At 45.6% G+C, this 27,572-nt stretch overlaps 1 protein-coding gene across 1 annotated transcript; it reads left to right on the forward strand.

The window, feature by feature from the left end:
• Positions 1-321: 321 nt before the first annotated feature.
• LOC113967140 (solute carrier family 22 member 5-like) lies at positions 322-27,096 on the forward strand. Its single transcript, XM_027682477.1, has 10 exons — positions 322-766; positions 9,217-9,320; positions 10,826-10,980; positions 12,308-12,479; positions 13,423-13,549; positions 16,569-16,669; positions 20,138-20,352; positions 21,925-22,107; positions 22,555-22,690; positions 23,260-27,096. Exons 1-10 carry the CDS (start codon positions 374-376, stop codon positions 23,345-23,347), a joined length of 1,674 nt encoding a protein of 557 aa, XP_027538278.1. The 5' UTR covers positions 322-373; the 3' UTR covers positions 23,348-27,096.
• The last annotated feature ends 476 nt before the right edge of the window (positions 27,097-27,572 follow it).

Genomic DNA, 27,572 nt, shown 5'->3' on the forward strand with positions numbered 1-27,572 from the left:
TCCGGGAGGAGAGTGAGGGAGCTCCGGGAGGAGAGAGAAGGAGCATCGGGAGGAGACAGAGGGAGCTCCGGGAGCGCCGGGGGGAGCTGAGGGCCGGCCGGGAGCGCCGTGGGGAGCGGGGGGAGCCGCGGGCCGGCCCGTCCCTGTGTGACACCGGGGCCAGGCCCGTGCCCGGCCCTGCCGGGGCCGCTCCTCCCGCGGCCGCAGCGGCCCCGCCGGCCCCGGGCCGAGCCCCCGGGCGGAGCGCTCCGGGCCCGGCCCCACCTGCGGGGCCCCCGCCCGCAAACCCCACCCCCGGCCCGGCCCATGGCGCGGAGCTTCCTGCCCGCGCCACAGCGGCCCCGGGCACCGGCGGCCGCAGCTCGGCCGCGCCATGCGCGACTACGATGCGGCCACCGCCTTCCTGGGCGAGTGGGGCCGCTTCCAGCGCCTCGTCTTCTTCCTGCTCAGCGCCAGCATCATCCCCAACGGCTTCAACGGGCTCTCCATCGTGTTCCTGGCCGGCACCCCCGAGCACCGGTGCGCCGTGCCCCGCGGGGCCAACCTGAGCGGCGAGTGGCGCAACGCCAGCATCCCGCTGGAGCTGCGGGACGGGCGGGCGGCCCCGAGCCGCTGCCGCCGCTACCGCCTGGCCGCGCTCGCCAACTTCTCGGCGCTGGGGCTGCGGCCCGGCTCCGACGTGGAGCTGGAGGCGCTGGAGCAGGAGCCGTGCCTGGACGGCTGGGAGTACAGCCGGGACGTGTACCGCTCCACCATCGTCACCGAGGTGCGCGGGGCCGGGGGGGCGCGGGGGTGTCGCAGCCCCGCCTTTGCGGGGGTCCGTGCCCGCACATCGCCCTCCGGTGAAACCTGGAGCGCCGGGTTTGTTCTGAGGTCTTCTGCTCGCTTGCACTTGGCCTGAGAAAGAGGAAGGAGTTTTTTTACCGTGGGAGCGGTGAGACGCTGGAACAGGTTGCCATGGGGGGTTGTGGATGCTGGGCTGGATAAGGCCTTGAGTCTAGTGGGAGGTGTGCCCCTGGCAGGTGGGGTTGGGACTGGATGATCTCTAAGGTCCACTCCAATCCCTTAACTTTGTATGATTCTGTGATAAGGGGCCTCCAAAAGCAGCACGTTTCCTTAACCCAGCAGGCTGGTCACTGCAGTAATTGCTGCTTGGTTCATTAGCATCTGTGCGAGGGGCTGGAGCAGGGTCAGCACCTGCGTTCAGCTTGTTTGGTGTCACAGACATGTCACTTTGAACTCGGGAGACCAACAGGGTTTGTTTTCTTTCTTTGAAAAATAAATGCGATCGAAGTCATAGAATCACAGAATGGTTTGGATTGGAAGGGACCTTAAGGACCTGCCATGGGCAGGGACACCTTCCACTAGCCCAGGTTGCTTCAAGTACCCATCCAGCCTGGCCTTGGACACTTCCAGGGATGGGGCAGCCACAGCTTTTCTGGGCAACCTGTGCCAGGGCCTCCCCACCCTCACAGTTGGGGTCATCCTGAGGTGTGCAAGATGCAGAGGTTGGGGAGCACTGGTTTAGTTTTGCTGTGTCCAAAAGGACCCTGAACTTCTCTGTGTGCCCACAGTGCCTCTGCTTTGGCCGTGCCCACTGCTTTGGTGTCCCTGCTCACCTGCCGGGACAGGTCAGCACAGATACACCCCTCGAGTCAGCTCTGTGGTCAGGGCAGCCAGCCAAAGCTGCAGCTGTTCTGATTGTATCTCTTGTTTCAGGTGAACGCTGTACAGACCCACAGGTACAGGCTGACTTAAGGAAATGGTTTCTGAGGATACTTGAATTTCAGTGCGTGTATAGCGTTTTTCAGAAGGCTGGGGAACTTTGCAGGGTTCCATTGCCTGTCGACAAGTTCGACAGAGCTGGAGCTGTATTTGCCATTATTTCTTGCTTTGCAAAATGGGTTGTGATGGGTGTTTGGGTGGTGATGGGTGTGAGTACTTAATGACCATAAGTTGAGCTGGGCACAGAATCTTCCTCAGGAGCAAGCAGGGGAGAGGAGCCCTGGCAGCACAGGGAGGTGTGGAAACTGGGACGTCGGGGTTATTGGAAATTGTTGGAAATTCAAGTGAGGGCTTGAGTGATTCTGACAAGTGGTGCAAGGCATTGTCTCACCCATTGCTAAAGAACTGCTGTCTTGCTGGAGAGGAAAGCTGCTCGGAATGTCTAGGCCCTGGTCCTTGCTGGAATGCCCTGTTGAGAAAGGCTGGGTGCTCTTGGGGCAGCGTGGGGCAGTTGGCATCTTCCTGGCCGGTCCTGCCCGTGGGTTTTGTTCCCCGTGGACTTGCCTTAGACGTGGTGCTTTGTCTCTGAAACTTCTTCACTCAGCCTTGGCTTGGTGTGAATTGAAATGTCCCGAGCTCCTGGAGCATCGTGCAGGGGTTCCACAGTGTATGGGATCAGGAGCTGCTGGCGCTGCCCAGCCTCCCCGGCAGCCCTGGCCCGCTGTCTGTGTGACTTGGCACATGTCCCGTGGCCGTGGGAGGTAATGTTTGTCTGCCCAGGCATCATGCACCGAGGCAGTATTTCTTTTTTCCCTTTAACATTAATGTTTCTGAGGGAGTTTTGCAAAAGCTGTGCCCTTTCACATACTTACAGGTTTTCGGTGTTAAACGTGCTTAATTTCTTGGCTTTGTGCTGCTGCTTTTATGATTAACTAATCCTGTGTTTAGTTGCATATCTCTAACTTGTTGAATAATCATGAGGACCTTTGTCCCAGATTTCTGTACCCAACGCTGGGAGGGGGAAGGGGATCTTTTTTTTTTTCAAGAAAGCTTTTTGCTGAATCTCTCATGACTTTAGAGGAACCTTGTTTATGGTTTTGCTTTTCGGGGGAGACTTAAAACATTCAGTTCTCTCCCACTTAAAGAGAGGCTTTCTTTTCTCACACAGACTTAACAACAGAAGGTTGTTATTAGCCAGTCTTCAGTGTTTAACCAGCTCCAGTGTAACAAAATCCCTTTCTGTCTTTTACTTTTTGAAATGCTGTGGCTCAGGGGATAAGAAAAGCTTTACTTTGGCTCAGGAAGCCATCTGTGTCATTCTGATTCCTCCATAAGTCCCATAAAAAAAGAATGTAGGAGTAGTAAAAGTTCATACATGGTAGTAAAAGGACTAAAGCCAGGAGCAACTGAGGTAAAAGGCCAACTTCTGCCAGTCATGGCTGTTATGGGGCTACACAGAATAACTGGGAATAGAATTGAGCAGTGGAGTTCAGAGTATGAAATATGATATAATGAGAAGGCGTTAGATGATACAGAAGTCAGAACACTTCACAGGGGAGTAGTTCTTACACAGTGAACCCTAAACAGACACTGAGTTTTGCACACACATATTCATCCTCAGCTCCTAAAAAGGTGTCACATTGTTCATCAGTTGAAATCAGCTCAGTGCAGGTGGCACGCAGCCAGAGCTGGATGGTTTGTGTCTGTTTTGCTGTTAACAGGCTTTGGGGACTGTTGGCTTTTGCAGGGGAAGGGTGCCCGTGGTGGGAGTTGCGGGGTGTGCAGAGGCTGATGCAGGGCTGGCACTCCAGGCTGGCACTCCAGGCTGCCACTCGGTCTGCATGGATGGGCAGGGACAGTTTGGGGCAGACAGAGGCTGCCAGCCCCTGCTCCCCCGGGATCCCAGTGCCTCGTTGTGCTGTTGGACCCCAGTCCCTGGAGGTCAGTGGGTTATGCCAGACCTTCAGGAAGCAAGGGGAGGCTGCAGCAGTGTCATCTGGAAGGACCAAGACAAGAGGGCTCAGGGTCTTAAGCTGTGTCAGAGGAGGTTTAGGTTGGATATTAGGAAGAATTTCTTTCCAGAGAGGGTGATCAGCCATTGGAATGGGCTGCCCAGGGAAGTGGTGGATTCTCCATCCCTGGAGGTTTTTAAGCTGAGACTGGATGTGGCATCAGTGCCATGGGCTGGGAACCACGGCGGGGTTGGATCAAGGGTTGGACTTGATGATCTCGGAGGTCCCTTCCAATCCAGCTGATTCTGTGATTCTGTGATTCTATGACTCAAATGGGCTTTGTGGCACAGCTGGTGAACTCTCTGTTGGAAGGCAGAGGGATGTATTGTTTTGCTTTACCAAAATAAAACCACAGGCCTATGCTAGACATTGTAATGTATAGAGTCACAGGATCACAGAATGGTTTGGGTTGGGAGGGACCTTGAGGATGACCTGATTCCAGCCCCCGTGCCATGGGCTGGGACACGCTCACGAGGCTGCTCCAGGAGCAGAGCCAGCAGCTGAAGTGCAAATCATGCCCATGTCATCCAGGCCCAGCTCTTCATTACCATCAGTCATCTCCATTGTGTCTCACCTTGTAAAATAGGTGCTTTCTCTTCACAGTTGTAGGTTAAGATCTCGCTGCTTTTCTGGCTGAAGTTCATATTGATAACTTCTCACCCCCTGGAGTTAATAAAGCTGTGGTGATTTGTAGGTACAAAATCTTAGTGTTACTAGTCAGAAGAAGGAAAAAAAGTCTAGTTTTCATTTAATAAGTAAATGTGAAAGTCTCACAGGTCTTTTAAGGTATTTCTACAATGCTGTGGCTTTCAAGGTGTGATTTAAGAAGTACATCATGCAGGAATGCTCAGAATTGTACAAAGTACAGATGTTTCTGACCTTGCAACATAAGATTAGTATTGTTAAAGAATGATAGGCCTGTGGTTGATATTGTTAAATGGAAACAGTGCTCTTTCAGTGGTACCATGGACAATTAGTGACAGGGTCATGTTCCCTTCATGTCATCTTTTCTTGTAGATTTGAACTCAGCTCAGGTTTCTCAGTTGTTGATGTCACTGCCCTGTTTCCTTTTTCTCCAGCCATCTAAAAAACGTGTTGTATGGGGAACAGTTCAGTTTCTGCACTGGAATTATAAAATATTTGGCAATTTCCTTCCTGTTCCATGCAAGTTTTATCTCTGTAAAAATTTAAAACAACTACAGGGGGGAAAATTAAGCAGAATGTGTATTTTGTAGATACAGACTTCTGTTTACTTCAGATAATAAACTTTAATGTAACATCTAGAGCTTCTAAGTATTTGGAATATACAAATGTTTTTTGAGAGGAAAGGGTGTTTAATAACACTCATAGTTCTCAAGTAAGCAGAGAATATTTATATGGATACAAACAAGGCCAGATTCTGAATCAAAGGTTGTTAAGTACTTGGTTGTGAGACTGAGATTTTTTTGAAGAACCTGCTTCTACTTGCTGAGAGAAGCAAGTGGATGGAGAGAGTACAGGATATTGGCTTAGCTTCAAAAATTCTTGCTAACATGTTGATTTTTAAAAAGAAAATATTAATACATGGGACTACCCAGTTAATTCTTCAGTCATGTGTGTTACTCTCAGCAGTAGAGGAAAACAGTTAAAAAAATAAAACAAAGGAGTGGGAAGGCATGATGTCTTGTAGCTGTAAAAATTCCTATAGGGCTTTTCTTTTTAGGACAGGAGTGTAATTAAGTGAGGCTCTTGAAGCTTTTGTACTTGCCATAGCCCAGCTTTGTTCAGGGTTCTTATAGTGGCATTAGGAAAGTTGAATGTTCCTGTGGTAGAGCACTTCTCTATACTGAGAAACATGCTTTTTTCAAGTAAGGTCCTTCTTTATCTGTCCAAGCATGTTTGGTATATAGTGCAATGCAACAACTTTTGATGTTTTGGAGAGCTACCCTATAACTAGACTTGCAATTTGCATATTACAGTGCATTAAAAATATTGGGTAAAATTTATGTTTAAATAGCATAGGCAGTTTTATGCTTAGATGGGATAGACATCTTGATATCAGCAGTTAAGATTTGATTATTTCCTGTTGTGAGATGGTATATTTGCAGTGAGAGTGAAGCAGGATATGAGATCTGCACTGAGGTCTTAATGAGAGGCACAGCGGGATTTACTGTTAGTAATTCATGAAGTGCCAGCTCTCCTTTCGAAGTACAAAAATCACAAAACATCAGCCCAAAATAGCTTCCATCTGAGGAAGAAGAGAAGTTTAAACTGCAACAGAGGATGTCCCAGAGCTGTGACAAAGCAGAGTGGGGGTGCTCAGTGCTGCTGGGTGCCCGTGTGGAGCAGCTCGATGCTGCTCTTTGCAAATGGAATGTTCTGCTCCTGTTTGGAGCCCAGACACCTTGCTGAGGTTAACCTTGGCTTCTTCCCCGGGGCAAAGGCTGTTACAGCTGGCAGGCCAGTTCAAAGGATACTGAGAAGTGAAAATAGCACGTGATTTCAGAGCCCTGGGTCACAGTGTGCTGTGTCCAAACAGCACTGCCAGCAGCAGGGATCAGTCAGGAACCACTCCTGGGATGCTCTTTGCCATGCTGGGCTCCACCAGTGATGCTTCAGTGACTTCCTCTTGGACCGTGGGCACCTGAGGGAAGGATGTGGTTGCAGAATGGTTCTGGAAGGCTGATGCTGTCATCACTGGCAAGCAGTGTAGTAGACCTTGTTGCTGAGTCATTAAAAAGTTGAAGACTTCAACATTTATTTACTGGGGCAAAGGGTAGCTGACCTTAAAATCCCTTTGCCGTAATTGTCGTGGAGTGTAAATAAGTGGGATTGCACAACTAAGGTAGTTCTCCTTTGGAAATTTGATGTTGACGTTAACTCTGGTGCCTGGTTTAGGTGATCTTCAGCATAACAGCTCCTCACACTGCCACAGAGAGGACAGAAAAACAAGCTGGTAATCATTGCCACGTTTGAATGCCCAGTATGTTTGCACCTGCCAGTGCAAGAAGCTTTTGGCAGAACTGTGCTAAACATTTTGATACCATGACCTTTCCCAAGAAAGGTCTCCACCTCAGTAGTCTGAAGGAAATGTTTGTTACAGGGCACAAACAAACGTGTCAGTGTCTGGAAATCCAAGTGTTGTGCAAGCCCTGTGCCAAAGTGCAGGGGTAGGACAGATGAGAGGAGAGGCTGAACTCACAGCACAGGCTGAGCAGCTGGAAAGCAGTGAATTCTTTACAGTGATAGACTAATAACCGAGGTAGTTAGATTTTAGTTCTGTTATTGAGCATGTCTGACTCCAGTAGTTGATACAAAGATGGCTTTTTGTGAGTAGGTGAGGCTTTATAAATGCAGGATTTGTATTTGTGATATTTTTTTCCTGGTGTTATCATATGAAGGCATATGATAATGACTGAAACCTTTGGCCAGTATAAATTTGATAACAGTCATTTGCTGCATGTTTTCAAGTTGCCAGGTATATTTTGCTGAAGCTTCCTGGCTGGCTTAGGCTCTGTGGTCATCACAGAATGGCTCAAAACTTCCTTTAATCTATAATGAAGCACAGCTCTTGTTGAATAATACAGATTTAATTATAAATGTTGATTACAGTTCTTGATCCACATGCTATTGATAACTATGGTAAGTTCAGTCCCTTAACATGAGTAGGATACATTTGTTCTCACAGTTCTGGAAGGCTCCTCTGTAGTGATGCCTGGTTGGTGGCATTGTGGGATGTGCTGGAGCACTTGGTGAGTGCTGGGACCTGAGCTTCAGGTGCTGTGGGGCTGGAAAGGGTTGGGGAGCAAGGGCAGGAATAATATTGAGGGTTAGGAAGCCTGATGGAAGGAGAGATTTTTTCAAACATGAAACCACAAACAGATTTATCAATGGAGAGGTTAGGAAATTACTTGAATGCAGTTACAAATGGGAAAAGGTGCATTTTGACCTTAAAAATACCGATGATGAGATGAATTAGTGTAAGGGCTGGCAGCTAAAGTTCTACAAATGCCCATGAGAGTGCAGCCTGTGTGAATGGCCATAATTCATCTCTGGAACAGTTCCCAGTTCTCTCTGAAACCTGGATGCTATTCCATGGCATAAGTGATGGCTCAGCTGTGTTTTGGTGCAGGGATCTGGGAGTGGAAGGCCATTGCTGGTGTTGTTCATTCTGTGCATGGTTTTTAGTGATCCTGCAGCCTTAAAACACAGGCTAGGATGTAGCTGCAGTGTGACTGTTAACAGGCTTAGGGCTGTGAGGTTCCTGGAGTCGGAGGTTCTGTGCTGAGGACACGGGGCTGGCAGGCAGTGAAACACCAGCATTCCCATTCCAGGGATGGGCTGGATGGGGGAGCTGGGACACGGAGCAGCTGCATTCCTTATGGAGCAAATCAAAGCACTGATGGGAGTTCCAGTACAAATTGAAAGAAACTATGCTTAATTATTTGTAATTGGGGGACAAGAAGGATTAATTTTTGGGGTCAGGGCAAATATTTTCATTTCAGCCTTTTTAGTGCAGGTTAAAACCTCAAAGTTTCCATCCCTAAAATATCAGATGAGGGAGCTGTTTGAATAACTAAGCTCCTGAGGGTTTGGCCTCACATCAGAAGCACTGGTTGCCTCCCAGTTCCTCTCCTGCAGGGCTGCAGCACCTGCCCTCTGGCAGCAGGTACTGGGGTGGGGCAGGACTGGGAGAGCTCTGGGAACTCCTCCAGTCACAGCATAGCTGTGAAGGAGGAGTGCAGGCATCCCTGCTGGGTTTTGTCCTTTCTTCTAATATTTATACATTTTCCCCCCAGATAACCAAAATAAAACTAGGACTCTTTTAATAATAACTCTTTGTGTAGATAGAAAAATAATACGAGTGCTGTTTCAAAAACATCAGACTGAAATGGGTAAGAGATTGGAAACAATTGCAGTCTTCATTCAATAAATATTTTCTTTTATTCCTCTTTTTTGTTTGTTTTTTTTTTTAAATCTTAGTTTGTTTGGTGTATGTTTCAATTTGTATTCAAAATTCTAATTGAGGTTAGTTAGGTTCCCAGTGAAGAGTGAAGAGTCTCCTGTCTCTCAAAACCACATTAAAATGTAATAGAGGCTTTTTGTTTCTGTAGTTCAATTTCTCTTAAATTAGGAATATGAGTTTTTAATGGAACATTGCTATATGCAGGGAATTACACTTAGATGGGATATTGGGAAGGAAGTTTTCCCTGTGAGGGTGGAGAGGCCCTGGCACAGGTTGCCCAGAGAAGCTGTGGCTGCCCCTGGATCCCTGGAAGTGTCCAAGGCCAGGCTGGACAGGGCTTGGATCAACCTGGGCTGGTGGGAGGTGTCCCTGCCCATGGCAGGGGGTGGGATGGGATGAGTTTTAAGGTCCCTTCCCACCCAAGCCATTCTGTGATTCTGTTCTCACTCCTTCCAAAACCAGCTCAGCTGAGACATTTAGGAGGGAGGGGAAATCCTGTTTATTAAAAGACTTTCATATTCTCTCTCCCTGCAGTGGAATCTCGTGTGTGACAACGACTGGAAGGGACCCCTGAGCACCTCCCTGTTTTTCGTGGGTGTCCTGCTGGGATCGTTCATCTCAGGACAGCTCTCAGACAAGTAAAGTATAGACACCAGAGCTGCTGGCTCTTGGTTTGAGTCTGGTTTGTAGACACTTCTTGTATGTCCAGTTTCCTATAAGTGTTTTTCTGCAGCTCCTAACATGTCTTTGTTCTGTGACTGTCTAACCTGAGTCTACACAGAGTGTGTAGAGAAATGTCCTGAACTAGAACAAAATGTTACAAAGATGATTATTGCTGGGTGTTACCTCTATCTGTTTGTTTTTGCAATGAAATCACTCTGGAGCAAACTGGTTTTGTGCCAGAGAACAGGTGTAGGAGATAAGTTTTATCTGGAAAAATCAGATCAGTGACATTCTCTCCTATTTACTTTGGACTGTGTTCGGAGGGATACCTGAGGCTTGTTTTCCTTTGGTTTTTTAGGTCAAATTTAAAACTTTTATTTTATAAACACGTGTAGCTTCTCTTCCTCCTCATCACAAACATCATCCAAGTCCAATGAGCTGCATTTGTAGAAGCTGCAAAGCATGAACGTTGTTCAGCTGCACTCCAGAGAAGCAAAGCTTCCTTGTTTATTAGTACAAACATTAAAAAAAAGGCAGACACCATTAATTTTTGTGATGTTGACACTTGTTTGGTTTTTGGGTTTTTTTGTAAAGCTTGGCTTTTCTTATTCTCTCCCTGGGATTTGCTGTGCAATGCACCGTGTGCTGTCTTCCTGATTCCCAGAGAACAATATGTGGTCCTTTAATTTGCTGATACTTGTGGAGTTTTTGTTTCATTGAAACATAATCTTTATGCCACAAATCTTGTAGCATCATTTAAGGCCTTTGCATAGTTTCCTGCCCCCCAGGTTCGACCAGTCTTGAGCTCAGAGGCAGGGATCCTTGAAAATCAGCCAGCCCTCCTGGACTTCTCTCCAGAGCTATATGCCATGGGATTTAAGTTGAGTTTAGTTGAATTTCTTTTATCTTCGTTTTTGGGGTTTTTTTTGTCTTAATACTTCATTGATAGACCTTCCAGAGTCCCTCAGTTTGGCTCATGTTTAAACCAAATGAAATGGAGATTGCAGCACGGGATCACTGACAGCTAATAGAATCTTGCAAACCTGAGTTTTACCTCTCTTCCAGGAACTTTACACCTTTTTTTTTTATTTTAACATGCTGATCTGTGTCATGGACTGTGTGCTCCTTGGAGCTTTGGATACTCCTGCATTTTAAATAATTTGCTCCTGATGATTTGTCTCCATGCCCATCCTATCAGTAAGAAAGGAATAGTGTTCCAGCACGTAGTTAAAGACAACTTAATTAGCAGCCCTTGCAATATCACTTTCTCTTGGCCAGTGATTTTTTTTAATGTATTTAGAACAGTTGTGCCTGTGTCCCATTTCCTGAACCTCTGCTTTTTGCAGAAGTTTTGTATCTCCCTAACTATGCTTATAAGTAAACTTTTCTGTTTCTGAAGATTTCATTCATGATGTTGTATAATCATCTCTTTTTTATTTTTTTTCCCCTTTTCTTTCTTTTTTTAATCTGTCCATGGAAGGTTTGGCAGGAAGAATGTGCTGTTTGCAACTCTGGCAATGCAGACTGGCTTCAGCTTCATACAAGTCTTCTCTACCAGCTGGGAGATGTTTTCAGTGTTGTTTGTGCTGGTTGGCATGGGACAGATATCTAACTACGTGGCAGCATTTGTTCTTGGTATGAAAGTCCTGCTGGGCACAGTATGTGTTCTTTCATCTTGTGCTTTTCCTGCTCCTTTTCAGTACTGGCTTAGGGTTGATTTGTTTTGCCAAGCAGCACTGTTCAGAGTGTGGCCTCACCATGCATGGATAATTTGTCGTCTCCTTGAAAGTTTCCAGTTGATAGAAGTGGAATTTGAATTAATTCTATGGTTTACCATTCTAAAAGAGTCAAACTCCCAGAAACTTATTATTTGAAACAAAGTCCATCTTCTAGTTGGAGAGATAAGACATGTGAGATGTGATTTTTTGGGGGTTGGAACTAGATGATCCTTAAGGTCTCTTTCAACCCACACCATTCTATGTGATTCTGTGATTTTTTCAGGGATTTCTTTTGTCAGTTTTGGGGCCTGAATACCTATTTGATTAAAAAATTTGCGAAAGAACAAAAATAAAGTAATTTTTATTAAGTCTCCTTTAAACAGCCTATAGTAAAAATGTAAATGTCATCATGAAATTTGCTTCATATACTCTCAAGTTGACTGAGACCATATTTGGTAATGGGAGTTACCTTATGAATTACCTTATGAATGTGAGATTTAAAAAAAAAAATTAATGTTACTTACAGTGACCTCACTGTCCAAAGTACCAAATGGTGGCAAGAAATTCCTTTTGGGGCAAGGAAGGGAAGTTCAGGGGTGAAAGCAGTGCTTGGCTAACCTCACTGCACACAGCCTGCTGCAGCTGCTGGAATCTTCTTTGGTTTCCATGGAAACGAGGAAGATTAGCTTTCATTCTGTGTCTCTTGATTTGCAGGTCCCAAAACATTTCAGAGGGGGTCGTCAACCCCTGTTTGTGCATTTAATTCCCCTGCCAGTAGCCTGGCCTTTGTTAGTGATCAACATGAATTCCAAATGTGTGCCCCAAAAGACTGTGAGGTTTTTTGGCTGTCTTTTAGAAGGTGATACAGGTTGGGAACTTCTGAATTATTCTTTCAAGAAGCTGGTCACTCTCCATAAGCTGTAGAGGATGCTGTGGTGATCGAGCTATGGTTTACTGTTGAGACTGTTTTGTGGGTGGTTTCAGTTCCTCAAGTAAAATGTGAGATTCTAAAAAGATAAAATTATAGAAATACGAGCTACAGAAATACAGTGTGGCCCAGTTCTCTTTGTTTTATGGACAGAATTACCTCAGTTGATGCAGGATCACTGCATGAAGCAGCTCTGGGGTGCCTTAAACCTGGCTGGCAGAGCACTGTGCCCTGCAGCACAGTAGGGGTACTTTTGTTGGGTTATTTGGTTGCTATCAAGTTAAAATCCTGTTCTTCCCTCTGCTGTTTTGAACAGGCACAGAAATTCTTGGCAAATCAATCCGTGTGGTATTCTGCACCCTGGGGGTGTGCATATTTTATGCATTTGGTTACATGTTGCTGCCACTCTTCGCTTACTTCCTCCGGGACTGGCGGATGCTGCTGCTGGCGCTCACCCTGCCCGGGCTGCTCTGCATCCCTCTCTGGTGGTGAGTATCCCTGACTCACAACACTTCAGTCTCTGTAAGGCCCTGCCTGCAGATTTTTAGGACCCAGACTCCGAGCCGGTGAAATTCAGGAATGGGTAGGTGAAGAATGGATGTTGTGTCCTTTCCCCTCACAGCAGTTTTGCTGTCAGTCCGTGGCTTTGTGTGTGATCTGGCTGATGCCCAAAAAGCCTGCTCCTCGTTTTCTGTAGGCTTCTTTAAAATTAAATGCAAAGAAAACCAAAAAAAGTCAATAAAACTCATCCTGTGCACCAGCTGAAATCCGTGGGCTGTGGTCTGAACTGAGGGCAGAAGCAGAAACCACTCTCTGGGAAGCTGAGCAATGGTAGGGTGACACAGATATGACAAACTACACAACAGTACTTGCACATCTGTGACACTCCCATGCTTTCTTCCCTAGTTGATAAAATACTGCTTTTGGGGGGCTTGTAAAGCTGCAATAGTCCACATGGGGGTGGTGTTCCTTCACTTCCACTCGCGGTTGTGTTTGTGAGTCCATCCAGGTTCTTACGCAGTTGAATGACTGGTGAATTCTGCTCTGACTTGCCTTTCTGTGGCAGGATTTACAGTTACTGAGTTTATATGTGTTATTCTCTAAGGATATGCTTCTTGATGTACAGCGTGCTGCTTGTGTGTTCACGTTTCTGAATTTCTTTAATTGAACTGTTTTCCCGTACTTTGAATGATTGGATTGCTCTTTTTTCTGAATCATTTCTAATTCCTTCAGCACTTCTGAAATCCACAAAGCCATGCTAGTCTGCTCTTGTTCAGTAGCCTAGTCTGCTCCTGTAAATCTGATTTCTGTTGTCACTGCACTAATTCCTGCAAGATGTGGCATGTTTTGAGATCAACAATGTGTGTGTTGGTGCCTGCAGCAGTGCTTTGTGTGGAACTGCAGCCTTGTTGTTCTGAACCTTCTCTGCAGGGTCATTCCAGAGTCTCCCCGGTGGTTGATCTCCCAGGGAAGGTTTCAGGAGGCAGAGGACATCCTCAGAAAAGCTGCAAAAACTAATGGCATTACAGCCCCAGATGTCATCCTTGACCCTAGTGAGGTAAGATTCATTTAGCACTCCAGTTGTTTGCTGGACTCTGTGTAAAGGGATTAATTTCCAGGCAGATGAATGGAGTCGTTCCTGCACTGCATTATGTGCTTCTCAGATGGGTGAAAGATCATCCTGTTCTGCTGAAAAGCAGAATACCCTTTCCCTTCTTCACTAAGATTTGCAAGGCCTTTGCTGTCCCATTCACATGGGGATGCCAGCATGCTTTCCAATGCAAGCATCTTTTCATCCAGTTTACAGCCACCTTTTTCCTTTTAACTCTGTTGTGGGGAGGAAGATAATAAATTCGAGGTACCTGTTGTTTAGTGATCTAAATACTTGTGCCAAACAAACTCTATGCTTATTCAGTCAATAATATAATTCTATAGAAGTCTAACACAGGACTAATCCTGACCTTCTTATGGTAGTTTTTTCCCTGGATTTTCATTAGAACACATCTTTTTCCTTTTTTTTTCTTCTTCCTACTCATGTTGTAGCCATGAAAACTCATCCATTGCCAGCACTTCAGCAGGAGAACAGAAAATAACCTCTGGCTCCAGCATCTGCCTAAGGTCACTGTTCCTGGAATCCTCTCTGTCTCATTCTTAGAAAGAAGCACTGCTCTGTTTGCTGTGTCTGAATGTCTGTGAAGCAGCAGAAGGCAGGGGCAAGAGTAGGGATGTTGTCTTAGGAAACACTGGACAAGGGGAAATGCTGACATGGCAGCAGCCTGAGCTGGAGTATGTGATGCTTATTTACAGATAAATCATTGCACATCAGCTTTCAGAAACACATAACTAACATTCTGACATCAAGGGAAAATGAACTCAGTGACCAGGTGCTGTTTAAATGCAGAACTCTTGTCCATCTCTTTACTTTTTTAGGGAAAAGTAATGCTGTGGCCGAAAGATCTGTGCAAAACTTCATCAGTGGTGTGTTCATGCTGTTCTTGTGTCTGCTTTCTGCAGGGCTGGAAGGCAGGAGGCTCCCAGCCCTCCAGGGTTTGGGAAGCATGTTTATGCTGCAGAGAGGTTCTCAGAATTCTGGCTGGCCCTTTGCCCTTGTGCTTTTGGAATGGGAGTTTGGGATGGAGGAGCAGCCCAGGCTCGTGTTTGGAGTGTCCCTCAAACCCCTGCAGCTGGAATGCAGAATTTAGACTCCAGAGGTTTGAAACCATTGGGGTCCAGCAGGTGACTGGTCACAAACCAGCTGCAGAGCACAGATAGGGCCTGGTTGGTTGAATTATCCCCTGTGAGGGGGATGCAAGTGTTTGGATGGCAGGTTTAATTTCAAACCACCATTTTGCCTTCCCTGCCCTTCTCATTGCTTCTTGTTCTAGCCTGTCCTGGTAAGGATCATGCTGTCTGTTTATCCAGCTCCTAAAAGGCAGAGTCCCTTTTCCTCAACAACTGACTCCAAATCTTACTGTTCCTGGTTTTGTTTTGTGGTTTGCTTGAGGTTTCTCTCTCTTTTTTTTTTTTTGGGTGTTCTTGTTTCTTGGCAACAAACAGTGGCAAGATGGGAGAGTGCTTAGGAAAGATCATGTGATTTATGAGAAAGGGCTGTGAGCTGTGAGTGACTGCAGTTTGTGTGATGTAAGTTTGGTTTCAGGCAGAGTGAAAGCTATCAAAGGTAAAGAACTCTTTGCCTTTTGCAGAAAATGGGATTTATGAAAGCAAATACACTGAAATTTGCCATGTACCAGACTGCTACTTCATCCTCCAGATCTTCAGAACCGACTGTCACTTAGAGAGAATTTTCACCTGGCTGCAGGAGTTACACAAACTCCATGTTGCTTTATCAGAGTTGATGGAACTTGTCCTCTTAAATCCCCTTTTCCATATTCTGAAAAATCTCTTCCTTGGTCCTCCTTCTTAGGCGATCTAAATTAAAGTCCTAATAAAAAAAAAATTAATTCTTCCCTTTTTTACAGTCTTACCAAGCACAAAAATTGTTCTCATGCTTCATGGATGAATATCCTTGCATTGTTTACATAGAAGTGGTTTCATGTTGAGGAGCTGGAAAGTTTAATGAGGAAAGGAGAAGTTTGTTGTCTTTTTGTTTATGTTCTTAGAAGATGACCTCAAAAACAGACTAGATAATGATGAGCACTCTTCAGCTCGTTAGCCAGCTTGTCTCAGTTTTGATACACTGCTGTTAGGTCCAATATGAGGAGTCATTAACTATCTCTGTCCTGCTGTGGTTTTAATCTTGTTATTTGTTGTAACATCTGCAGTAGACATAGAGAACAATTTATCACTTTATTTGCTGGTCTTTGAAGACCATTCTGTGCCCTTGGTCTTCTGGCCCTTAGGCTAAACACACCCTCTCCTTTTTTTTCGAATGTCTCACCATCCCCACTGCTCTCTTCTCGTCTGAGTGCAGTTCATTTGCCTGATTCTCAAGGTGCAGTGCTCAAAACTGGGCATAAGAACCATGTCAGTAGTGACATATGAGTCATGAATTAATGCTTTATAATTCAAGTAACAAAAAGCAGTTGCTTTGTGAAGCCCGAGGCAGAGAAAATGATTGCTACACAATCCCAGAATCCCAGAATGTGCTGAGCTGGAAGGGACCCCCAAGGATCATGGAGTCCAACCCTCAGCCCTGCACAGACCCAGCCCCAAGAGTCACCCCCTGTGCCCCAGAGGATCATCCAAACCCTCCTGGAGCTCTGGCAGCCTTGGGGCTGTGCCCACTGCCCTGGGGAGCCTGGGCAGTGCCCAACCAGCTTCTGGGGGAAGAACCTTTGCCTGAGATCCAACCTGAGCCTGCCCTGACACAGCTTCAATCCTGTTACTGGTCATGAGAGTGAAGAGTTTCAGTCCAAATTTTAAGTGACATTGAATTAAGGAGGAGTTTCTACTTTCACAGGCTCTTCCAGTTTATATGGGTTTTGTTAAAAGTGAGGCATCTATTTCAGCATATCAGAATACTGAGGTATAAGTTGGGGAGGGACTTACTTTCCTAATAATGATTTTTGCAGGAAGTTAAAGTTCCCATGTTTTGTTTGTTGTTTGCTTTTTTACAGCTGCAAGATGTGAATTCCGAGAAGAAACAGACATACACCATTTTGGATCTAGTGAGAACCCGAAATATTTTAACTATCACTATTATGTCAGTGCTTATTTGGTAAGCAAATGTGATTCAGGAGTATGTAATTTTAAACACTAAGGGATTGTGAAGGGATAGGGACAAAACCAGCTCAAAAATCAGTGACTTGCTGGCTGAAACAACAAAGTTGTGGTTACATAGATTCTTCACTTCAGTGACAGTGTAGAAACACATGTGGATTGTTGTTTCTTTCTGAAGTAGTCAGGCATATCCTGAACTGAGTGAGAACTGGATCAGCTGGCAGTGACGGGTGGGAATCCTGCCTGGTCCTGGGCCTTGGGGAATGCTCTTCTCACTGTAACAGAGCCTTCTAGAAGAATGAGTCATGCCCTACCCCCCCTTCAGAGAACTTCTGCCCAGAGGTCTGAACATGGTGCTTTCCATCTCTTTTGTTTTGGTTCTTAAAGGGATAAAGCTGCCTCTGAAGTTCTAATCTGAGATTTCCCTGGACTTTCCTGCTGTCTGCTCTGTCTACCTGCCACCTTCAGCTTGGTTTTTACTGGCTGAAGCCATACTTCATGCTCAGTGGCATTAAATGGTGGTTATTTTCCTTTACTAGATATCTTGAAAGACAGAAAACAGAGAGAGAACCTATAGGCTGCCAGAGGCTGTACAAGTGAGGTTTAATTACTGCATGTACCCAGTGACATAACCAAGAAGGTCCCTCAAGTGCTTTGGAGCCAACTTAAGTCTGTTTGCTGCCTTTTTGAAGAACATTCCTGTGCTTTAATGAGGCAGAGCCTTGGAGTTCAGTCCACTGACCTGCCAGCACATACAAGTTGATGTGGCATTTTGGGTCAAAGGATGACTTGGCTAATATTTAAGCCAGATTCTCTGGCCCATCACCAAGCACAATATTACAAACACACCAAGAAAGGAACTTGTGCAAAAAAAAAACAGCTCAAGGAGAAAAATAATGTTGGTTCTTTGCAGAAATGTCAATACAGTGTCTATATAATGTCCTGCCTCCAAGTCCAGTTGCTGACTCTCACCTCTAATTGAAAGTGAGACTGCCCTACTCCTAATCTGCTTGGAGCAGAGCAGTAACCCCTGGGCACAGCCAGTTTTGCCTGTGTGGTTGTAGAAATCAAATGCAAACCCTGTTTGAACAGCATTTCTGGTAGGATGGAGCAGCTGAGAGGAGCAGTGACATGGCAGTGTGTATGTAATCCATTCTCCTGGATTCAGTAACCCAGGCTGAAGGGCTTTTTGCCACATCATAAATGAAGTTTTATGATAGGCAGGAAGAGTCAAACATGTGCAGCTGACTTGCACAATCTTACCTCCTCTCACAGACAAGCTGGGTCAGGCAATTTTTTTCACTATTCTAGCTTGTGTGTGAGTTACCTAACCTACTTTTAATTCTTTCCCAAAATATAAAGCATCTTGTGCTGGCTTACAGCACAACTCACGGTATACCAATAGTATATTCTGCATTATGAATTGGTAGTGCTTACAAAAAAGGTCTGTAAAAGAGGGTGGTTACAGACAGCACTATGTCACCTTTACATAGTGCTGAGTGTTTTGTTAATTTTGAGTGAGTAACAGGCCTTTAAACTATTCCCTTTGCAGGGCTTGCACCAGGGAGGAGGAAGTTTGGCTCCTTGGCACCCTGGGCTGTGTAAATACCACTGAAGTTTTCCTACAGACTATATAACTGTGTCAGGGTTTGCCAATGTGATAAACTGAGGCAAACTGCCACCAAAAAGGAATTCCAGCATCACAGTTGATTGTGTATAAAAATAACTCCAAGGAGAGCAGGGTGGGTGTGTTGCACAGTGGTGAGAAAAACACTGCAGAGCTCCTTCTGAGAAGAATGGCTTTGGGGCAGGGCACCACAGCAGTGGGGTCACTCTCAGCTCTGTGACCTTCCCAGGCACACTAAGAGACTTTATTTTAAGCAATTGGACCACGAAGGCTCTTCCCATATGCAGTGAGGAGAAGGAGGAGGAAGAGCACATCTTTTGTCCCTGACCCACTGTGCTGTGCAGTGGTTTTGCCCCGGGCGCTGAGGATGCTGAAGGAGATGAAGTGCCAAGTGCTCTGTGCCTCACCTTTGCCCCTGCACATGTCCCCATCCAGTGCCTGTTCCTTGTTTGCCACGTTATACTTGTTGGTGAACCTTAACCTTCTCTTCCCAACATCTGCCAAGACACAACAGGGTTTGTCTTCAAGGCCATACTGTGTGTTTCCCCAAATCGCGTGGAAGCCAGCTCTCATCTGGCAGTGGCACAGTTCAGATGTCAGTGTTCCAGCCACCAAGGTCTGTCCTGCTGCACTGCCCAGCCCAGGCACCCAGCCACAACAACATGATTTGGATGCTGCCCAGCCAGCTTGGGGCATGGCAGGGAAAATCCCAGGCTGCTGGGTCTGCCGGGATGCCAAACTCCTCCTCTCTGATTTTATACACAAAGCATGGATGGTAATGACCCAGAAACAATGCTCTGCACCCAGAGCTCCCTGGTAAACATATTGGAAAGCTGCTGTAGGCCTCAGCAACAGTAACATGCAGTGGCCCAAACTTTCAGTCTAAAGCTATAGTTACCAGTAGTGGCAACTGCTGCACCACTGCAATGTGAATGATCATCTCTTACCTCCCAGGGTAATATATTTTATTCTTTGACTTGAAGAGCAACTTGAAAGATCAAAAGCATCAGCACAGTTTAATTGTTACCTGCCTGTGTCTGAAGTCAGCACTTCAGCTGCTTCAGAGGTGAATGAGTGAGGTGCTGAATTTGCCTCACACAGTCATTCCTGTGCTTAACGGGGATGTGGAGGAGGTTCGTGGTGTGGTAGTTTAGTCTGGGCCTTCCTTGGTGACCAGTTTGTAACCAAGGAAGTGGCCAGAGTACCCGCTATTCCCTACGATTTTTATGTAAGCCAGGGTATAAGGAGAAAGGAGGAAAGGCCTTCGTCCCTCTTTCTTTCTGGTGGCTTTGGAGGTGCGGGTTTCCCTGCTGTTGAGTCTGTCGTGTTGGGGAGTGAGGCCTAGTGAGGCCTGGTGAGGCCTGGTGAGGCCTAGTGAGGCCTAGTGAGGCCTACTGAGGCCTGGTAAGGCCTTGCTGACCTGGGGAGACGGAGGTTGCCGGCGGTCATTCCAGCGCAACTTTCTGTTGTCCCAAAGAGAGTAGTAAGATATTCTTTTGCTAATTCTTTTAGTTGCTAGATCTTGGGCTATTGATCATGTACATTTTATTTTGGTTTTGTTCTTCTTTTTACCTTCCCCCTTCCCTTTCCCTTTTCCTTTTGAAATTGTACATATATTTCAGTTGTATATAAATGTAATATAAGTGTAAATATATTTATATATATTGTTTTAGCTGTCTCTCTCTCGTTTCAGTTCTCTTGGGTTTTTTTTCTCTTCTCCCTTGGTTTTGGTGGGGGGGGAAGCTCTTGTGGTGAGGTTTGGAGACTTGGCAGGGAGACAGCTTCAAACCACCTCAGGGACAAGTGAGATCAGTCTGATCCCGTTACTCTTCCTTCCAGGATGATCATCTCCGTTGGCTATTTCGGGCTGTCCCTGGACACGCCCAACCTGCACGGGGACGTGTACCTGAACTGCTTCCTCTCAGCCGTGATCGAGGTGCCCGCCTACACCATCTCCTGGGTGCTGCTGCGCAACCTGCCCCGCCGCTACTCCATGGCCGCCGCGCTGTTCCTGGGGGGCTGCGTCCTGCTCTTCATCCAGCTCGTGCCCGCACGTACGGAACCGTTAGTTCAGCTCACACGTGTATGGCAGGGCATGTGCAGAACTGGGCACACAGAATCACAGAATCACAGAATCATAGAATCAGCTGGGTTGGAAGGGACCTCCAAGATCATCAAGTCCAACCCTTGATCCAACCCCGCTGTGGTTTCCAGCCCATGGCACTGATGCCACATCCAGTCTGTTCTTAAACACCTCCAGGGATGGAGAATCCACCCCCTCCCTGGGCAGCCCATTCCAATGGCTGAGCACCCTCTCTGGAAAGAAATTCTTTCTAATATCCAACCTAAACCTCCCCTGGCACAGCTGAAGACCCTGAGCCCTCTTGTCTTGCTGAGAGTTGCCTGGGAAAAGAGACCAACCCCCCCCTGGCTCCCCCCTCCTGTCAGGGAGTTGTAGAGTGAGGAGGTCTCCCCTGAGCCTCCTCCTCTCCAGGCTGAACATGTGGAGGAACAGTCTCCTGAGGGGACTCAGTACAGATATTCATGTCCCATCTTTGCCCCTCCTCCTTGGTTCTCAGTGCTGCTGCACGAGGAGCTCCCGCAACATGTCATTCAGATACAGTTTTAAAGGTGGGTCATTGGCTTTGTGGTCTGTTGGGATGAGCATGGTAGTCCAGTTTTGCCTTTAAAGTACATCCCTGGCAGGGTGTCCTGGTAAGGTCCAGGTGTAAAACCAAGACTAGACCAACCAGAGTTTAGTCAGAGAGATTACCAAGAGGCTGCAGAACTCACTTCCCAAACTGCTGCCCGTGACTTTAGGGCTTGTTTACAGAGTTACATTCAATGGAGTCATTGTGGAAGCATTTTTGATAAGCAGAGATGCTTGTACTGAATTAGTGTTGACAGCTTAAATAATGTGTGGCAACTGGAAAGGAGGGCCAGGTAACATTTATTAGATCTCAAACTATATGTATCTTTAGATTAAAGGAGTTAGGGAGTCAATATAAGGGGGGTGTTGCCTAGGACTTGTTTACAAATCAAAGAGAATGTGCAACAACTGCCTTGCTTATTTTATACAAATAATATGTGTGCTGCATTCTCTTTTTTCCCTCCTGTCCTATGAGTCAATTGGACAACACTGATATAATCTGTTTTGATTTTCAAATCTAAATGTCCCAGTTAAAGTCAACCCAGCTTCCTATAATAAAGTATTGACTTGTAGCTAAGAATATTAATGAGAAACCAGAGCAGGAAACCAAAAATAACTTGTTTCAAATGTTTCATTTTGTTCATTTTATTAAGAAGGGATAAATGGCATTGTTTGCAATAGCAGAGATCTGGCCCTTGAAATCTGAAAGGGCCTCAACAGTTCTTGCTCTGTCCTCCTTATTTTTCACTTGGCAGGAAGCCCTGTGCTCAAAAGAAGATGAAAATGTTGATTCCTAGTAATTCACAGAAGAAAAAATTAAAAAAGAATATTGCTTGTGTTTGTGGACATGTACAGGGAAAAAAAAGGCACCAGATCCTGGAGTTAATTAGGCAGGAGTTACACAAACACGAAGGAATGAAGGGATACCATGAACTGCCAGAGCTTTATTAAGTCCTTACTTGTGTTGTGATTTCAGATCTCCGTGCTCTGTCTATTTTTCTGGTGATGGTGGGGAAGTTTGGCATCACATCAGCCTTTTCCATGGTCTATGTTTACACGGCTGAGCTGTACCCCACAGTGGTGAGGAACATGGGGGTTGGAGCCAGTTCCATGGCCTCCAGGCTGGGCAGCATCCTCTCCCCGTACTTCGTTTACCTCGGTGAGTGACCTGCTCTGCTCAGAGAGGCTCTGCAGACTCCCAGTGCTGTTGCCTCAGGAGGAACAGCTCCTGCAGCTCCTGCTTCCCACTCCCTTGGGTTCCTCAGATCACATTTATAACAACACACACTTTGGATGTCAGGCTGTGCTGGGGGTTGGTTGGGCTGGCTTTTACTGAAAGCATAAATCTTGCCTGGCTAAAGCCCTGTGCCTTGGCACAGACATTACCACAGAGCCACAGGATGGTTTGGGTTGGAAGGGACCTTGAAGATCATCTTGTTCCACCCCCTGCCATGGGCAGGGACACCTTCCACTATCACAGGTTGCTCCAAGCACCAGCCTGGCCTTGGACACTTCCAGGGGTGGGGCAGTCACAGCTTTTTGGGCAATTATCAGAGACTTAGAGCTGATGCTCCCTTTTCCCTTTTCCTTTGTTGTGTCCTGCCAGGTGCCTACGATCGATTCCTGCCTTACATCCTGATGGGGAGCCTGACTGTGCTCTCAGGAATCCTGACACTCTTCCTGCCTGAAAGCTATGGGATGCCTCTTCCTGACACCATTGACCAAATGCTGTTGGTGAAAGGGTAAGGATCACCTTCTGACCCTGGCCCTGCTCTGCTCTGAGGAGTGCCCTTGCCTGGCTGTGGGCAGAGGGAGGGGCTGGTTTTGGCAGCACAGGCAGTGCTCTGTTGAAGATACAAGAGCTTGCCTGGAATCCTGGTCCTCTTCCCAAGTGTGTGTGTTTGTATGTGCATTTCTCAGCTCTGAATTTATCATTTTTCTCTGATAGGTTTTAAAAGTACATCTGAGGAATGCACTTTAAAAGCGTGTTGCTTTATCAACAGAACACATTGTGGGTTATAATCATTTTAGGTCCTCAAAGTCTTATAAGCTGGGGAAGAGCTGAACTCTTCCTGTTTAATTCAGCTGACCTAAAAAGGCATTGTGTGTTTGGCCTTTCACCACAGCTCTGGTTGAAGATGACCCATGAACACAGATGGGGTGTAAGAATGGGACCTGTCCAATTGAAGTCAACAGGATATTGAAATTAGGAAGCTGTAATGTCAAAACAGAAATCAGATTTTTTTTTTCCCAATGCACTTGTCTATCTTTAAAGTTATTTTCTCTTTTCTTTCTTTTTCCCACCCCCCAGATTAGAATACAGGCCTGCATCTGGTAGCAAAAGGGATTCCAAGGAGGAAGAAGAGAATCCAGAGATCCTTAAAAGCACAGCTTTTTGATGGAATCCTGTGTACTTCCTGGTGGACTGAAAGTTAAATGGACTTTCCTTCTAAAATTCATTCTAGAAAGGGCTAGTGGCAACACTTTGTTTCCTGCAATTTTATCCTTATTTATTAATTTAAGCACTGTGTCCCATACGTTCTCTTTTTGTATGAACAGAAACACTGCACAGCCTTCAAGGAGATGGTTCAGCCACAGTTGTGCTCATCAGCAGCACCATGGAGCAGTATCTGGTCAATCCTCTGTAGCTTTATGTGTACAGTTCAGCTGAGAGAGACTTGAAAATGAGTTCAAGGGCTGGCAGGGTACCTGGGTTCCTCAGTGAACCTCCCCCAGAGCTAATGCACATCAAGAAGTAAAAATTGCCAGAAAAAGCTGCTCATTGCTTTTGATTCCTTGACTTCTGTCTCTGGACAGGAAACTTATTTATTATGGTGAAGGTTATGAGAACGTGCCTCTCTGTGATCTTACTCAAGTGACTTTGTATGTGCTGAATTTGTTACCAAATTCAGAAAGATACAAAGAAAGATTTTGAGAGTTAATTCTAACTTGATATGTTTTAACTCAGCATAGACTGAAAGGATTGTCTTGCACAAACTATTTAGCACTGAAGTTTTGCTCACAAAATTCACTTGATTCCAATGCTGGATTTCAACTGTACCTTCTTGGTGAAGTTGTTTACATCTGACCTTGGATGTGGCCTGTTTCCAGGCTGGATTTATTCTAAATAATGCAAAAGGTTTCACCTGTGTGTAGAGGGAGTGGTGTTAGTTTTTGTGGTGAAAGTTTTACATGTAAATTGTTTTAATGTTCTCTGTGCAATTTGAATGATGGAAACTATTCTCCTGTCTTTGTTCTGTGCTTTTCCCACTGGTTCATGTACACGCACACAATTAATATATTTAGTCATAAATTTGTGTGTTAATTATGCCACTGCATTGACCTCATGGTGGAATGTACTGAGAACAAAATTCAGAATATATTTCTGACCACTGGTTCTCGATCCTCAGTATCAACTGTATGATTGCTGTGAGGTCTGTTGTTGCACTTAACGTGTGTAATCAGTGAATTGCTTTAAAATTGTTTAAAAAAACCCCAACAAACCCACAAATCTTGTTGAAAATCTGCCAAGAAGTTGTGGCAGCGCCCTTGGCATTACCTGTGTTTCTCTAAATACTCAGTATACGCGTACACACAGTCTCACTTGTGCTGTGCTGGTTGTAATGTGGCAGATGTGAGTGGTGAAAGGTTTCTGTGGCACTTGTATTTCGTTCTGTCTTAATAAACAGCCTAAACCTTTGTAGCCAAAGCTGTCGGGGGCCTCACTCTCCTGCAGCTGGGGAAGTTTTGCATTTTCCTGTGGTATTTAAATATGTAGGTGGCATTGGCTGGTTCCAGTCTTTGATTAACCAGTATCCCAAATCCTGTCCTTGGTGGGAGCGATGTGTGCCTTGGACTGCTTGTCACAGGAACAAGAAAGTAGAAAACACTGTCTAGGCTATAGTGGTTTGATTTGGTTAAATTCTCCCTGCCAGTATCTTGAGCTCCAGGATTTGTTCCACTTCTCCTGCATTTTTTCACCTCTTGATTTAGGATTTTGATTTCTGGATGCAGCAGAAAGCTGGCCAATGTCACTGGGTCAGAGAATCATGTGGAGAAAATAATTTTGTTGTACGTGAACTTTTCCAAGGACAGAAACGGAAAGGTTGGGGCAGGTTCAGTGTCACTCCTGTTCAGCAGGTTGACAAGCCCTGGGCAGGAGGTTTAAAATGCAGTGTGTGATTTGAGGCTAGTGCCAAAATTGAGAATCTGGACTTTACAAGCCTCACTGCCCATAACAGAACAGCCTTGACATGGGCAAATACATGTTAGGAGAGTGCATGTAACAGCCAGTTCCCCTTCCCAAAAACATGACCTGTTCTGGCAGGCTTACACTTTTTTTGAAATATTCTTTCCAGACACAAAAGAGTACATTGTCAAACTTGGTACAGATATTTTTCTTTGTAAACCTTGTCTAGGAACTGTAACGCTGAGAAGCAACTCCTTTTGTGTGTGTTGTGGATTGGTCTGATGACCACAGGAATCTGAGGCAAAACACATTTAGCTGCAACTTCCTTGTAATGAATTTGCCAAAGTAAACACTCGTGTCCCATAAGGCTCTTCCTGTAAACAGTTTCACAAAATATCCTGAAATGTCCGACATGTGCCTGCCTGATACTTGTTTGAGTCTGGAAATTCCAGTGTCCGGTTAACATCTGATTTAGCTGTGATTTCTTACCCACTGTTCTATCCAAGTATGTGCCTTCAAAGAGAGACTTTTTTCCTTGAATATTTAAATATTCTGATGTTTACTAAAGTTCTTTGTGGGGTTTTTTGTTGTTATTGTTAGTTTGGTTTGTTTTTCTAACTCCAGACAAATTGGGGAATTTCCCATTAGTCGTGACTAATACTACAAAACTCAGTGGCAATCGCTTTGTGTCAAAAAAGAGGGTTTTTCTCTTGCTTATGTTTTTAAAAACATGAAGTCTGAGTCAGAAATGTAGAACATATTTAAAACAGCAGACTGGGTTATTATGTGTTCACTGTTTCATCCTACTCTTACCAAGTTTATGTCTAAAGCAAGGATCTTGTTCTAGTGGGTAGGTGGAATTCAGGTAACAGGGATCTCCAAAAGAAATTGAGGGAATATTTTAATATAGGTGGGTGATCTGATCCCTGCAAACAAGATGTAGATGAAAGAACCTGATCCATTCATGGGTAAATCTTAGAGCTTGGTCAGTGCTGGCAGCAGGTGAGGTTTGCAGCACAGCCTGGCTGTGGATAAACCTGCAGGATAAGGGCAAAGGGACAGGATTTACCTTTGCAGGAGGAGTTGTGATAAACCTTTGAGCTCGTTGTGTTGTGGGGGAAGATGCACCAGGCTTTGAGATTCAGATTAACCTGAACCTGGGCAGTGCTGCCTGGCTGGGGTGGCTGTGACCTGCTCCCAGCAGCAGTGCAGGTCACTCCAGGTTATCCACTCAGCATTCCCTGCTGCCAGAGAACAATGCACGCTGCAGCATCTTCACCAAGGGAAGCTGCACATGCCCTCGAGCTGGGAATGAGGATCCCCTCCTTTCCAGCCCTCGGGATGACTTCTGTCAGCATCTTGGGCAGGTCAGATAATCCCATGACTTTGGTTTCCTTGCTTGCAGATGGCAATGCCAGTAACTCAAAAGGTACCACAGCTCCTTGTGGTGCTTGTGCTCCACACTCAGTATTTATTAGAATCTCTGACTCTTCTGACAGTGAATGTAATGCTCCCACGAGCATCATTTAGTATTTCAGCTTCCAGAATCAGGCAACCTTGGCTGACTTCTGACACTATTTTTGTGAAGATGTGTGAACTCCTCCCCCCTTTCCAAGTGACTGTTCTGGGGAGGAGGAGGGGCTGCATTGCCCAGGGAGTTGGACTGCAATACCTATTTCAGTATTTGTAGAATAGAACCTTGGTCCTGGCAGTTGTAAATTATTTTCTTGAAGCATAGAATCAGCCCACACACCATAAAGCCTTACTTAGAGATGCTTTTGGGAGAACTTTAAACCAGTAATGAACACAGCCTTGTATATAGAAAGGTATATAAATTTCTTCCAAGAATGTAAATATTCCTAGCTGTAACTACATTAATTCTTACCCTAGTTTTTTATAGAGAAATGCTTGTTATTTGTAAAATTCAGAATAAAATCGTATCTGGAATTATCTTTAAAATGAAGCATTCTTTTTTTTTCTTTTTCACATCTTCATGTTTAGAAATATATCCCAGAATCTACTGAAAGGCAGTTGTTGTGAGGTTTCATTGTTTAACAGCCAGTCTGAGATCTCTTGGACTGTTGGTGTACTGTATCTTTGTGTAAGGAGTCAGTGTGTACATCCAAATAGCAACAGTGCTGCAGCCCCAGGGAGCCCAGAGCCTGGCCAGAGCTGCCAGCAGCACTTGTGCAATCCAGCTGTGCTGCTGGGATTCCAGCTGAGCCTTCCCTTTGCTGTTCCCATCCCTCACAAAAAAAAAAAACAACAAAACCCAAGCCCTTTTTAAGATGCATGACCAGCAGGTTGAGGGAGGGGATTCTGCCCCTCTGCTCTTGTGAGACCCAACCTGCAGAGCTGCCTCCAGCTCTGGGGTCCAACATCAGGACATGGATGGAGCTGCTGGAGCAAACCCAGAGGAGGCCCTGGAGATGCTC

Source organism: Neopelma chrysocephalum, unplaced genomic scaffold, assembly GCF_003984885.1.
Source record: "Neopelma chrysocephalum unplaced genomic scaffold, ASM398488v2 Primary Assembly neopelma1_63, whole genome shotgun sequence".
NCBI lineage: Eukaryota > Metazoa > Chordata > Aves > Passeriformes > Pipridae > Neopelma > Neopelma chrysocephalum.

Coding starts and splice junctions, on each gene's coding strand:
- LOC113967140 (XM_027682477.1), top strand. CDS start 374: ATGCGCGACTACGATGCGGCCACCGCCTTCCTGGGCGAGTGGGGCCGC. Junction 13,550..16,568: donor TCATCCTTGACCCTAGTGAG/GTAAGATTCATT, acceptor GCTTTTTTACAG/CTGCAAGATGTGAATTCCGA. Junction 20,353..21,924: donor CATCCAGCTCGTGCCCGCAC/GTACGGAACCGT, acceptor TTGTGATTTCAG/ATCTCCGTGCTCTGTCTATT.